At 33.9% G+C, this 15,376-nt stretch overlaps 1 protein-coding gene across 1 annotated transcript; it reads right to left on the bottom strand.

The window, feature by feature from the left end:
• Positions 1-740: 740 nt before the first annotated feature.
• Positions 741-15,142, bottom strand: LOC102587338 (uncharacterized). The gene is made up of 17 exons (XM_015314876.1): positions 13,696-15,142; positions 10,447-12,458; positions 10,274-10,404; positions 10,035-10,190; positions 9,754-9,950; positions 9,435-9,645; positions 9,104-9,341; positions 8,839-8,980; positions 8,447-8,758; positions 3,460-4,714; positions 2,844-3,365; positions 2,564-2,716; positions 2,264-2,460; positions 1,968-2,178; positions 1,620-1,857; positions 1,325-1,466; positions 741-1,246 (listed from the first exon to the last, which is right to left on the bottom strand). Exons 1-17 carry the CDS (start codon positions 15,034-15,036, stop codon positions 923-925), a joined length of 7,782 nt encoding a protein of 2,593 aa, XP_015170362.1. The 5' UTR covers positions 15,037-15,142; the 3' UTR covers positions 741-922.
• Positions 15,143-15,376: the final 234 nt, after the last annotated feature.

Genomic DNA, 15,376 nt, shown 5'->3' with positions numbered 1-15,376 from the left:
TCTATTAATTAAAAAGAGAAACGCAACATTGTTGCTATCAAAGGCCAACATGAATAGACTCAAGTCTTTGCCACATTTGGAATTTACTTAAAAAAGGAAACAATGATTTTATACTTTCTACCTTCATAACTCACATCACATTTTTCAAGGAATAGAGACCTGACTGGAGTGTGGATCGAAAGCCTAAATAGACATGAATTTCACTCTGATACTATTTGGATCTAACTCAACTCCAAAAGTTAGGTCACAAGGAAAGAATTGCTCAAGTGCATATAAGCAGAGCATCCATCTATTATCAATCAATGTGGGACTCTAACACATTCTAACAGAGATAAAGTTAATATTTAATATCTACTCTTTTGGCTTGAAACATTTGGTTTAATGTATTTAACGAACAGATCGGAGAGGGGCCAGAGTCTGTCCCATATTAATCCATCGACCGTATCTATTAAGAAAATAAGAAATGTGACTTTATAACTTGCTGTAGAAATTCGTGTTTACCTTTGACAAATCTCACATTGACAAAATACAATGGAGATATTAGTCATATAAAAGGGATATCTTAGATCCTACTAACGTGTTTTAAAGTCGCGTGCATCTAGACTTAAAGCAGATAATATCACAAGTAGGTTCGACTGTCACATTTGGTATAAAGTCACAATGCATACAACCTTGGATGACATTAGGGCAAACGTAACGTTTTTAAAGTCACTAAAAGGGTAATATGCATGGAAAAAATGTTGATCAGTGAAAGAATATAACTCTGAATTCAATTCAAGTGACGTGTTGTCACTTGAGGGAAGATACAATGATTTATTCTCTATGCCAAAAGAAATTAACCGAAAAATTCATTACTGAATTAAAAGGAAAGATATAGATGATTTTAACATAATGTTGAGTTATTTACTTATTCGTTGTGCATTTACATCTCTATGTATTGGCCTTCTTCTTCATGAGTTACCATCAACTCTTTGTTGAAAGTGCTGTAGAGCTTAGAAGAGGAAGAAGATGTACTCAAAGCATTTCTTCTTGTGATAAAATGTGGCTGACTTGGTCTTGGAAGAGTCATGCTTTCGCCTCCAAGCATAACGACTACATTTGACATTGTAGGACGATCACCTGGATCTTCTTGAACACATAGAAGTGCCACATTTACGCATTTTATCACTTCCTTGTCCTCGAAATTATCAACAATAGTTTGATCCATCATGTCTAGTGCCCTGTCTTCCATCCACAGTCTCCATGCCTGTGATTAGTATTTTTGAGTCAGTTAAAGCATTAAAACAGAATAGCAAATTAATTGAGGGAAGTTTTGGGTACTTACATAACCAGTCAGGTTTACTTCTTCGAAAAATTCCATGTTTCTCTTCCCACTTATGATTTCAAGCACTACCACTCCGAAGGCAAATACATCGGACTTGATTGAAAAGAGTCCCTCCAATGCATACTCCGGTGACATATAGCCACTGTTTTTAATGTTTCATACAATGAGACATCAAAGGAAGCATATGTTTAGTGAAATCGGACCAAATTTTAGATCTCTGCCTCTGTGTGTGTGTGTGTGTGTGTGTGTTTGCTCTCCAAATGATCAAAGCTGAAAACAGTATTCAGAGACTTACTAAGTTCCAACAACTCTGGTTGTACTAGCTTCTGTGCTTTTGCCTTCAATAATCCTTGCCAAGCCAAAATCTGAAATTTTGGCATTCATTTCATCATCTAACAATATGTTGCTTGTCTTAAGATCTCTATGAATAATCCTTAGCCTCGAGTCTTGGTGAAGATAAAGAAGCCCTCGTGCGATACCCAATATAATTTCAAAACGAATCCTCCAGTCCAATAATCGGCAGAATGTATGATCTATTTGCAATGTACAAGGTTAACTTTAGAGGTAATAAATCCAAAAAAAAACCATATATTTGCATAAAACGTTACAAAGAATTTTGAGGTCCGGAGTGGAGTATACTGACCGAATATAAATGTATCCAAGCTTTTGTTGGCCATATACTCATATAGTAAGATCTTTTCATTTCCCTCAACACAATAGCCTAGAAGCCTGACTAAATTTCTGTGCTGCAGTTTGGCAATTAACATTACTTCAGTTTTAAATTCTTCAACACCTTGTCCCGAATGATTTGACAACCTTTTCACCGCTAGCTCTGCACCTTCGAGAAACTTACCCTGTATGTATAATTTTTGTCAGAATCGTTGTATAACAAAAATAGAGAAATTTGAATGGTACATGAACAAAAGAAAGTAGCCTAGCCTTATAAACAGGTCCGAATCCACCTTGCCCGAGCTTAGCTGCATTCGAGAAGTTGTCTGTAGCTACTAGTATGCTATTCAAGCTGAAAAATGGGACATCAATACGTCTCTTTTCATCTGCAGTGATCAAATCTTCACCGAAACTTTCTCTACGAGGAAAGTGCTCCATATGATTCCCCAAAACAATATCTCTTGCTTCTAAAATCAAACCAATTAAGTAATTAGTTATGAACTTGATCATAATATACCTCCAAAAGCTGAACTTGAGAAAAAACAGATGAGATTTTTCAATCGTTATCACCTCTACTTCTTGTCACTCTAGTGTTCTGATAAATTATATAACTAATGCTGCACAAAGTTATAACTCCAAGAACTACAGAGATGGAAATAACAAGGGTTCTCTGATTCCGTGAGGATGCCAGCTTCGCAATGAATGATCCTTGTGTTCCAAGTTCTGAAGCAAATTTAAGAAATGAAATTTGTGTTGGTCATATAAAAGGTCAAATGGAGAACATAGGAAAAGGTATCATTGAACTATTGGCAAGAAAATCATTTGTAGTAAGTAACATTGATCCATATACCTAAACTCGAGGAACAATTTAAAATCAAGCCATTCCATTTGTAATCAGTTTGGCATATACATCTTCTTTCTCCTTGTTTTGTCATATTGCAACTAGAATTTGGCCAATCATTGCAATCTTCTGAAGTCTTGCAAAATGGCTCCAATGGTGGTTTCCAACTAATCAATATTAAATCTTTCCCTCGACTAAAAGGTCCTGAATTAAGATTCTCTGTGGGATTGTAACACCAGTTTATCACCTTAAAAGGTGATGACTGGTTGAACCAAGAAATTCCTGTCACCGGTCCTTTGTCATCACAAGTACCAACAGATTCTTTATGAGCTGCTTCTATAACAAATGTTTTGTTATCTTTATCAAAGTTAACGACAGTATACTTGCCATTCGATGTGAGGAAGCTTACCTGACCAACTAAATCATCACATGAGAAACTATAATACAAAGGGTCACCACAATTTGGTTCACTGCTTAATGGATAGGGTATTAGGTTTATGCCACACGGCTTGCAATTTCTCCTTGTTGCTTCTGCAATGCACAAAAATCAAATTACTGTACTATTTGTGGTCACACATTAGCTTAAACTGTCTGTGTACGTAAGTTAAATCGAAAAAGAAATTACCAATATCGGAAATGCTGACACGAACAGAGATGTTGAAGCCACCAGCATAGTTCTCCTGGAGATACATGAGACTAGTGACCCAAATCCGGCATACAGAATCATGGTAAGTATAGGCCTGGCACTTACAGTTGCCTAGACAAATTCTCCTGCAGTCCTCACGGGTACTATTATTACTGAATATCCTGTCTGGACTCTTGAATTTCATCGACCTCAAATCCAAGAACGTGTCGAGCACTTCTACATTGTCTTCATTGCAAGAGCTAACTGACATACTTGAACAACCACCTGAAAATTCTCCTGCTTTTGAATTATCTGGAGGATTGAGCTTATACCCGGGCAAACATTTGCATACTGGCTCACGTTTGCTGTTACAAATGCTAAATTTCCCACAATACTTATACCAATCACACTTATCATTTGGCGCTGACCACCTCAAAGACCATCCACTGATCTCCTTATCCCAACCGTAGAATTGTATTTCCCCCGAGGAGTTCATTAAGAGCCTATACTTGTTAAATGTTCCTATCGATTCCAATGAATTATTAGTGGAGTTGGATAACAAGTAGGCAACATAACCAGGCATCTCACTGAAACTTAACTTTCCTGATTCCGCAGACCCTTTCCAGAGAATTTTGCCCTGCTTTGGAAGTACTATAACATATTCCTTGTCACTTGCTTGATCTAATCGGAATATGTAGTTCTCATATTTTGAATCAGTCAAATTCAAACTGCTATCCATTTTCATACCTGGTAGGAATGTATCGGTTGGATTGCGAAAACTCTGCCACATTTCAGCTCCTTCATCAACTAAAACTAAATTCCCTGTATCCAACAACTCTACTTTCCTGTTAGAACCACTACCTAATTGTGTGGAGAAATAAGTATACCCATTACTTATAACTTTGAGATTACCATCTTCAACGACAACCGAATTATCCTCATTCATTATTCTTTTACCCTGAATCGAATTATTCCAATTAGCAACCCATACAACAGTTCTAGGACTTAATTTGTAATACCATATGCCTACATATTTGTTTAACCCGGCATCATCAGAAAAGAATCCCATTTCGAAATTTTCTCCAGCAGATACGAGGGTTTCGCCATTGTCAACTAATTTACTGCTTCCATCAATGGTGCTCCTCCTTGCATCACATCGATGTAAAATCATCAATGCTGCAGACAACAACAACAACAGAAAATTACTTAATTGCATTGTTTTATGGAATTGTTGATGATTTGAATGAAGAACATAAATTCAAATAGGTAGCTCTTGCCCTCTATTTCATTTCAGTGAGACCCTACATGACTAATTGTTTCATTGAGAAAAAAACTCCCCCTTTCCGACATTGCCAGCTCTTTGCCAATTGACCAAGTCATTGGTCTTTTTCTAATGTCTTATATTGTATCGTATTGTATTGTCTAAATTAATAACGATTTTGATAGATGATATTATTTACAATCACACATTGGGAATTTGGATGATGAACTTATAAGAAAAGTGACATGTGGTAGAGCTATTATGAAAAGGTTTAAATAATAAATAAAAATAAAATAAGAAGAAAATATTAAAGTAACGATGCAATCACACCAAATCGATTATTATATAAAATGAGAGTTTTTGTTTTTACCTAATGATAGATCTAAAAATACGATACAATAAAATTTTAGTAACAATCAAAACAAATATTATATTTGAACTAATAATATAATACAGTACAACGAGTAACAACTGTCCAAACGTGTAAAGGGGTTAAACACTCTAAATCGAGAAGTTCTTTATTCTCTAGAACCCAATACTATTTTGTTACAAATAGAAGGATATTAACTGTCTCACTCACTTTTTAATAGTTAATTAGTTTTTGGATTACTTCATCCATCCCAAAAGCTTAGTTATTTCCACTGGATTTATGTGAAACTTGTAATCTAATATAGTGTTTAAATTTATGTTACTTCCTTCATCTATTTTTATTTTTATTATTATCATACATAATAAACAATAACATTAGCATAAACATATATTATTTCCATATTCAATACTAGTAGCGAATTTATTTACTAAAAATGAGGTAAGTAAACTTGTGGTTTCTCCGTGAAATTATTTATTTTATGTATATATCTTTTGAAATTTGTACAATATTATTTGTTGATATTCATATTATGAAAAGGCTAAATGATGTACTTAATTAGATATTAGGTTATTTATTTAGAGGACTAGAGACTAATTCTCATTTAGTATTTCTTTTTTCTTATTTTAAAAATCTTAAATTCGTCCTCCGTTCAACACAAATTTATTGATGAAATATAAGCCACATACTATAATGTATCTATTTTCAAAGTGGAGTGATTGATACGTGAGAAAAAATGTTAGGTCAAAGTCTAACTTTGAAACACTGAAAAGTTTCTCCTCAGTTCCTTTATGATCTTTTCTAAGCTGAACAACACTTCCACTCATCTACTCCATATCTTCTTCTTCTATCGTTTTTATCGAGTGTTTTGATATATGTCTTACAGTTTGACTATTTTGGATTCATATCGTATAGGACTCCATTCGAGGGAAATATTTCCTAAGACTCTGGTTAAAGAATAAAAGTACAGTCTCATCCACTACACCACATTCTTTAGTGGTTACTCCATATCTTTTCTTTCAATTCAATGTGAATCTTTCATTTAAATGTTTTAGGGCTGTCAATGTTTCTTTAAAATTGATCAAACAGATTATTAGAGATTTTAAATAAAAATTGGATGATCCTACGTATTTTATAATCGTACCGAATAATTATATTAGGATTTTAATTTTATAAAAGAAGTTGAAGAAAATACCAAAATGAACCTAAGGTTGTTTTCTCTCTCTCTTCCTTTTTAAATGGTTGCAATATTTGAGCTAACTATCAGTTTTATATTTTTAAAATTTTATATTGATACTACGTGTTATCTTTTCAAAGTTAATACGTCTAAATTGAAAAGTTTCTATTAGCAACTCAATTGTCGTTCTAAAATGGAACAAACTTTGTTATTTCTTGCAAGTTATCATAATTAATTTTTATGATTCTATGTGACGAATGAAACAAATCCGATTTCCAATACAAATAATGATATATATTATAATCACTTAATACAAGTTACAATGTAGAATATATATAACAAAGTAATAACACACTAACTAAGGAGAGATCAACAGAGAAGAAGTAACGAGAGAGATGAGTACAAGACCATAGAAAGGGAATGAGAGATATCAGAAAGTCAAAGCTTTGACATTATAGTTTTCATAACCGTTCTTTGTGATCCCTAGTCTTTTTTAACAACAACTAATTGAGTCTGGATTCTGAATAAAACTCTCCAATATTTTACTCAGCCTAACAATATATCACCTTGATCAGTGGTTTAGACCATTGGCCCTTATAGAATCATGATGGTTCACAACAACAAATAAGTCATCCTCAATGATTCTGATGTGATATATATTCAAAAATAAAAAACCAAAAACTAATTGAAATGTATCGATACCGAATAGAAACTTAAATGATTGAAACGGTTTAGAAAAATCTAATTTTTGTGCTACGAAATGAAAGAATAACTAAAAAGTTAAAAATTATATAAGTTTCATAAATTAATTGTTCTAACATTTGACACGCCTAGTTTCGTCTTCCGTGAAGTGATTTTTTTTTTAAAAAAATGGGGGTAGGGAAGGGAAAATTGGGAAGAGATTATAACGTGGGGAAGCAAACCCTCACCAATAAGGTGAAAATTTAAGTAACTAACCAACTGAGCTACTAATATTGTGATTAGACATCACTATAATCCTTGTCTGGTCCAACATTTGTTTCGGACTTTATTGTCGTATCTCACAAATAATTCCAATTTCCAGGAAGCTTTTTATAATGAATTATTTCCCCAACAAATAATGCAATATTTCAGGACTCTTCATGGACACATCACTATTTTTAAATAGGAGTACAACTTTGACTTTGTCTAATAGACTAGTAACTAGTAATTAAGCTTTAACAATACTACGCTACTGTTTGGCCATAGAATTTCAAATATTTTTGACAAATATTATCTGGGTGAAATTTCACCATTTGTTTGGTCATAATATTTGAAAAACATTTCACTTTTTTAGAAAAAATATGATATATATCCATAAGTTTTAAAACTAATCATAAGTTTGTATTATAAGTCATCTTCGTTGCAACAAATAACAAGTAGTGTCCATGACACTAGAGCAATGTGTTAGTCTGGAGTCAGTGCAACAAGCATCATTCCATACACCGTGAAGTAGACAAAACACATGACTTTGTTATCCTGAGCCGATTGTTTATCATTTTCATCAAGAACCATATCATCACTTTCACATTCACTGAATATTTCATCACTACTTGGGTGTTCACGTACAGAATTATGTAATACAGCGTAAACAACTACTATAGATGGTGTTTTTGTAAAAGATAAAAGTTTGGTGTAGAATTTGAATTTTTAAAAGATCCAAAATAATGAGATTTGACCCAAAAACTAGTTTTTTTCTAGTATTTGGAACTTTGGGTTATTTGCCAGAAATATTTGCCAAATAATGCCAAATCCCCCCCCCCAAATTTTACTTGAGAAATCTATGATCAAATAGGTTCTACATTATTTGCTTGGTAAGGATACGATTTGCGTATACCGCGTATACTACATTCTTTTCAGGTCCACTTATAGAATCACATTGAATATGTTGTTGTTGTTCGTTTATATAGAATGTTGGTTGCTGGATGTATACATAATACATTAATTGTGACATTATATCCAAACAAAGTTTTTATAGAACTTGTACATAACTCTACTTGATAATAAATTTTTTAATTATTCTATCCGAGACTACAACACAATCGGTTATTTTGCGTGCCAAAATAATTTAACAGAAATTCAAACTGAAATTGAAGTAAAGATATACCGGCACATTATTGGCTTGTGTGCGTTATGCATTTAACTTATATGTATATTGATTTCATCGGCCTACTCGTTGAGTTATTGTCAACCCATTGTTGGAAGTGTTGTATAGCTTAGAAGACGAAGAAGATGTACTTGCACCAGCACTATTTCTTCGTGCTATAAAAGCTGGTTGATTTGGTCTTGGTAGTGTTATGCTTTCACCTCCAAGCATAAAAACAACATTTGACATTACAGGACGCTCAGCTGGATCTTCTTGAACACATAGGAGTGCCACATTAACGCACTTTAGCACTTCACTTTCATCGCACGACTCAACTATGGTTTGATCCATCATGTCTAATGCACTGTCTTTCATCCACAGTCTCCATACCTGTGAAATGCTAATTTTGAGTCAATGAAAGCTTTAAGTAGAATGAGATGTATATTAATGAGGGAAATTTTGGTACTTACATGACCAATGAGGTTTACATCTTCGAAAAATTCCATGTTTCTCCTCCCACTTACGATCTCGAGTAGGACTACTCCGAAGGCAAATACATCAGACTTGATTGAAAAGAGTCCCTCCAATGCATATTCCGGAGACATATAGCCACTGTTTTTAGTGTTCCAGAATAGGTTATTTTAGCATCTAGTTTGTGTAAACCAATACATTAGGTGTGTATATATCTATCTTCTTCCCACCAAATCAAAGGTGAAGCAGAACTAAGAGACTTACTATGTTCCAACGACTTTGTTAGTATTGGCTTCTGTATTTTTGCCTTCAACAATCCTTGCCAAGCCAAAATCTGATATTTTGGCATTCATTTCTTCATCTAACAATATGTTGCTCGTCTTTAGATCTCTATGAATGATCCTTAGCCTCGAGTCTTGGTGAAGATAAAGTAGCCCTCGAGCAATACCCAATATAATTTCAAAACGAATCCTCCAGTCCAGTAATCGACAGAATGCATGATCTAATTTCAAGGTTTGTAAGATAACTTCAGAGAGAATCAATCATAAAACTATTACTACAACGAGTTTCATGGTAGGGAGGGAAGTATACTAACCGAATAGAAACGTATCCAAGCTTTTGTTGGGCATATATTCATATAACAAAATCTTTTCATTTCTCTCAACACAATAGCCTAGAAGCCTAACTAAATTTCTGTGCTGCAGTTTGGCAATCAACATTACTTCAGTTTTAAATTCTTCAACACCTTGTCCAGAATTACTTGACAACCTTTTAACTGCCATATCTGTACCTCCGAGAAACTTACCCTGCATAAATATATCTCCGGACTGTTATATAATGAAAACGAAAGAAAAAAATCTGAATGGTAAAACAACTTAGAACAGAAGAAGGAAAGAAAAATAAAGTTGCAAAACCTTATAAACAGGTCCAAATCCACCTCTCCCGAGCTTACTTGCATTTGAGAAGTTTTCAGTAGCAACTAGTATGCTATTCAAGCTGAAAAACGGGACATCAATCCGTTTCTTATCATCTTCAGTGATTAAATCTTCATCAAAACTATCTCTATGAGGCAAGTACTCCATAGGCATTCCCAAAACAATATCTCTGGCTTCTATAATCAAAACAATTGAAGTGATTACGATATCCAAAAGTTGGAGTAGTTGAGAAAAAGCAGATGAAATTTCTACATTGTTACCTTTACTTCTTGCCGATCTTTTCAGATAAATTATATAAATAATACCACACAGAACCATAACTCCAAGAATTACAGAGATGGAAATAACTAGGGGTTGCTGATTCCGTGAGGATATCTGCATCGGTGTATTGTTCAATGGTTCTTGTGGTCTAACATCTGAAAACAATTCAATAAATAAAACAAGTGTTGGTATCAGAAAGGTAAAATGAAGAATTTATGGTCACACATCAGCTTCTTACCAATAGGGGGCCAGAGGCGTATCCAGGATCTCAAGAACATGGGGGCACCATTATCTTCAAAATAGGCAATTAATTCAATTATATAAATTTTACGGTGAGAACAAGTTGACGAGCAAGTAGGTAGTAACAATCTTTATATAGTAATATATTAGCAACAAACATCATTCACTTACAATTGTCCTCGACGAGTTTTCATATTTTGAAAACGGTCAATAATGGCATCATTACTTACATTTTTAAATATACTACGCTCTATATAGCAAACTAAACAACCATTCAAAAGATCTTCATCCATCCTATTACGCAAATCATTCTTTATGTACTTCATTGATGAGAATGCTCTTTCCACGCTTGCGGTAGCAACAGGAATAATCAAAGTTAGCTTCACAAGTAGATACACAAGTGACCAAGTTTGATCTAGTTTTGTCTCTATCATCACTTTTGCAAGATCCTTGATTCCCTTCAAGTTGAGAAACTTGCTATCACACTTTTGAGCATAGACAATAAAATCATCAAGTTGAAAATTGAGTTCCCGAAGCTCTTTATCACCAAACTCACTTGGGTAGTACTCGGCTAGTTTCATTATCCTATCCTTGTGAAAATTAGCAAATGAATCAACCGGACTCAAACTAGCCATACCGAGGAGCAAGTCACTAGTCACCACATCAAAACGATTATTGAGTTCTTGAAGTGCCAAATCAATGACGGCATAAAATACTTCCACACGAAAGTGATGCAAATATGAAATATTGGACCTCTTACGCTTCGACTTCCCATTAGAGTAGTCTTCATTCATTTTGGGAATTGAAATTCCATGTTTACCACAAAATAAGCTAACCTCATCCATCATAGAGTCCCATTCATCCTCTCTCATCATTTGCAATCGTTTCTTTGAAAGGTCAAGCAATCCCATAGCATTAACAATATCTTGATCTTTCTTTTGTAAAACTTTATTCAACTCATTCGTCAATAGCAACACCTTAAACATCAAGTGCAACATAAAGACAAATTCAAATTCATGAATCTTGCTCAAAAGATTTTCCGCCGTAAATCTATCAAGATGATATGGACAATCACGTTTCATATCCTTAAGCACATTAACAATTGAAGAAAAAAGAATCAGGAAATTGTCCAAGGTTTTAAAATGAGACCCCCAACGAGTATCACCCGGTCGTTGGAGGCCACGTTCTTGATTCAAACCTTGCCCTGTATGAACTTCTCCAAATTTAAGCAACTCTTCCAACTTATCTTCTTGATGTTGTCGAAGTGAATCTCTGCGTTTAAATGAAGCTCCAATAGTATTCAAAATATTAGTGAGAACATAAAAAAAATTATCCACATCCGAATTCTTTTTGGAAAGACCTACAAGTGCCAATTGCAATTGGTGAGCAAAACAGTGAATAGAATATGCAGATGACGTATCTTGTAAAATCAAAGACTTGAGACCATTTATTTCCCCTTGCATATTACTAGCCCCATCATAACCTTGACCACGTATTTTGGATGTACATAATGAGTGATCCAAAAGCAAAGAATAAATTGCCTTTTTTAATGATTGAGAAGATGTATCATTTACGTGGACAATACCCAAGAATCGCTCTATCACCATTCCACTTTTGTTGACATATCTCAAAATTAGAGCCATTTGCTCCTTATGAGAAACATCCTTTGATTCATCAACTAATATTCCAAAATAATCACCGTCCAAGTCTTCAATGATAGCCTTAGTTATTTCTTTAGCACAAGCCTCCACAATATCTTTTTGAATTGTCGGACAAATCATCATATCATTTTGTGGAGCATTACCTAATATTACTCTTCCCACATCAAAACTTCTATCCCCATACCATTTCAAAAGTTCAAGAAAAGCACCCTTATATTCGGAACCTTCACTTTCATCATGTCCACGAAATGGAAATCCCGATGTCAAGAGAAATCTTGCTACATCAATTGAGGCATTTAAACGCATCCGATAATCACTTCTTGCCTTTTCACTTTGCTTGTCAAAAGAAGATTGGATCAATTGTCGGTGGTTTTTCAAATCTTGCATCCTATTGAAACATTTATGATGGATACTATTTACCTTACCAACATGTTTTTTGAATCTTTCTAAAGCTTTGTTCCAACACCTAAAACCATCTCTTGTAAATGAATCTCCGGCATTTCCACGACTTTCAAGTTCATTCTTGAACAAAAAACAACACAAACAAAATGTTGTGTCTGCTTTAATGCTATATTCCAACCATTGAGATCTTCTCTTAAACCAAGTTGGTCGAAATTGACGCATTTTATCTCCAAACTTAGTTTTAGGGAAGATATGATCAACAAGTTGACATGGCTTTTTTAGAATGTAATACCTCCTTACCGCATTTCGAATATTAGGACAATAAGATGAAATAGGCATTCGATCTTTGGGATCTGCTTCCAGAGATTTAAAATCAAGTATATTATCCATATTTGAAAGTGGAAAAGAATTTGTATGTCTTTGAACTTCCGGAGCAACTTGTGAACTCACGAATGGTTGATTAGAGCTAGAACTTGGTTGGCCATCTTTTGGCTTTGGTAACTTGATGAGAAACTTATCCATTTGTGATTTGATGAATTGATTGTAAGAATTATTTTACCTACAAAATTAAATATTCACACTTCTATTCAATCTTATAAAAACAAAATAATTTTTAAAAAATATTAGCACAAATAACAAGTTTACTAATAAAAGAATCACAATTATTAGATAACTATTTAGAAATCAAGAAATTCTTATAAATTTAAATATTCAAGCAATCAAATAATGGAACCACTTCATAAATCAAGAAAAACATATAAAACAAATAAAGTACATTAATAAATAATTATTTTTTTTAGATAACATACCTTGTTACTTGTTCTCAAATCTCACTTCTACTTCACCATGAACAACAAAGTGGAAATGTGGAATGAAGCCAAAAGAAGAACAATATGATGTCTTTACTCCTTTTTACCTTTTAGTTTAGGGCTTTGAAAAGTCAAAAGAAAAAGTTAAAAAAAAATAATAAGAAAAACGTCTAAATAAAGAAGGAAAGGAGAAAAAGAAAGTAAAAAATATAATTTGACTTTATTGACACTTCTAGCTTAAGGTCTAGACATAGCTAATGCAACCTAAAAATATGGGTATTTGAACCTCTTTTTATTTATAAATTATTAAAAAGATCTATGAAAAGTGGTACATTTTGTTATATTAATTAAAAATTAAAAATGTTAATGTGGATAGAAAAATTTGAACCACAAATCTATAAGTTATGCACCCCCTATTTGTACTTACTTATCAATATACTAGAGTATTCTTTTTAACCTTGGGTTCACCAATACAAATTTAAAAAGATAATTAGAAAAATAGTAGTATTATATAGGGGTTAGGAAGGGGAGGATGGGTGCATGTGAACCCCCTCCCCTTCACATACATACGCCTCTGTAGGGGGCACGCGGACAGAGAGGTTGAAGCCACCAGGGTAGTTCTCCTGGAGATTATTGAGATTCGACCCCCAAAACCAGCATCCAGAATTGTTATAATATGTATATGCTTTGCATGAGCAGCTGCTTAAACAATGACTCATGCAGTTCTCACTGGTATTAATCTTTTTATCTGTCCAATTTGAATTTCCAAATTTCATTGAGCTCAGATGCACAAATGTATCTTCTTTGCATGAGTTATCTGATATTCTCGAACATCCACCTGAATATTCCCCGTCTCCATTATCTTCTGGAGGATCACTCTGAAACCCAGGCAAACAGCTGCACACTGAACTTCCATTGCTGTTACAAATCTCAAATGTCCCACATTTTCTAAACTCGTCGCATTCATCTTTTGGGGCAGACCATAACAAGGACCATCCACTCTGGTTATCCCATAAGTAGAATTGTATTTCTCCAGAGGAGTTCATCAGGAGTCTAGTACCTTCGAAAATAGAATCTTTGCTACTATGATTGGCTAACCTTGAAAAATCAATCGGAGTAAAACTACGATTATTATTGAATAATGTTCTTGTCGCTTCCACTGAATTATTGAATAATGTTCTTCTCGCTTCAACTGAATTATTGGATAAAAAGAAGGTTACAAAAGAGGGCATATCATTGAATCTGAAGAATTCATAAGCAGTTGATTTCGCAAACCCTCCTACAGACCCTTGCCAGTGAATTTTATGCATTCCATTCTCATCAACTATGACATATTTTTTGTTGTTTGTTTGATCTAATTGGAATTTGTAGTTGCCATTTTTTGAATCAATCAACTTCAAATTACTATCCATTTTCATGCCTGGTAGAAATGTATCGGTTGGATTCCGAAAACTCTGCCACATTTTAGTTCCTGATTCATCAAATAAAACCAAATTCCCTGTATCCAACAACTCTGCTTTAACGCCAGAGTTACCATCTACTTCTGAGGAGAAATAAATGTGTCCACTAATATTCAAAACTTTGAGCTTACCATCTTCAACGACCATGGAAACATTCTCCTTATTTTTTGTTGAATTCTGAATCGAATCATTCCAATTAGCAACCCATACAACAGTTCGAGGACCTTTCTTGTTATACCATATGCCTACATACCAGTTTAACCCGGCATCATCACAAAAGAATCCCATTTCGAATTTTTTTCCAGCAGATACCAGTGTTTCCCCGTTGTCTATTAACTCACTCCCTCCATCGATCGTGCTCCTTGCATCACATCCACATATAATCACCAACACTGCAAACAACAACAAGAGAAAATTACTCATTTGCATAACTTAAACTTTTCCAGCAACTACTTGAGTCAGTAACATTTTTTATGGTATGAAAAAGTAAACATTCACTTCAAATGGAACATATACTAGTACTAGTAAATGCTTGATTGCGAGTACAGTCAACTCACCAAGTCAATGGTCGTCCTTAAATTATTTTAGCTTTTATTTTCAGCCAACCATTGAGATTTTATATGATAAAACTTTGTTTCTATTACTCAATGATCACTCAACTATTTGTAATCAACTTATAATACTATAATTGAGTGACTTTTTGAATAATAAATGGTATGCTTTGGAGAATTGATATGTAGATATAGAGTAAATTACTTCCTCTGTCCAA

Source organism: Solanum tuberosum, unplaced genomic scaffold, assembly GCF_000226075.1.
Source record: "Solanum tuberosum cultivar DM 1-3 516 R44 unplaced genomic scaffold, SolTub_3.0 scf00313, whole genome shotgun sequence".
NCBI lineage: Eukaryota > Viridiplantae > Streptophyta > Magnoliopsida > Solanales > Solanaceae > Solanum > Solanum tuberosum.
This window is presented reverse-complemented; position numbering and strand designations above follow the sequence as displayed.

What these genes read in the sequence shown, in the direction of transcription:
- LOC102587338 (XM_015314876.1), bottom strand. Translation starts at nt 15,036, where the DNA reads ATGCAAATGAGTAATTTTCTCTTGTTGTTGTTTGCAGTGTTGGTGATT. An exon ending in GATTTGGACCTGTTTATAAG is followed by an intron (nt 9,646 to 9,753) that starts GTTTTGCAACTT and finishes ATATTTATGCAG; the next exon opens with GGTAAGTTTCTCGGAGGTAC. An exon ending in AAGTAAACCTGACTGGTTAT is followed by an intron (nt 1,247 to 1,324) that starts GTAAGTACCCAA and finishes TACTAATCACAG; the next exon opens with GCATGGAGACTGTGGATGGA.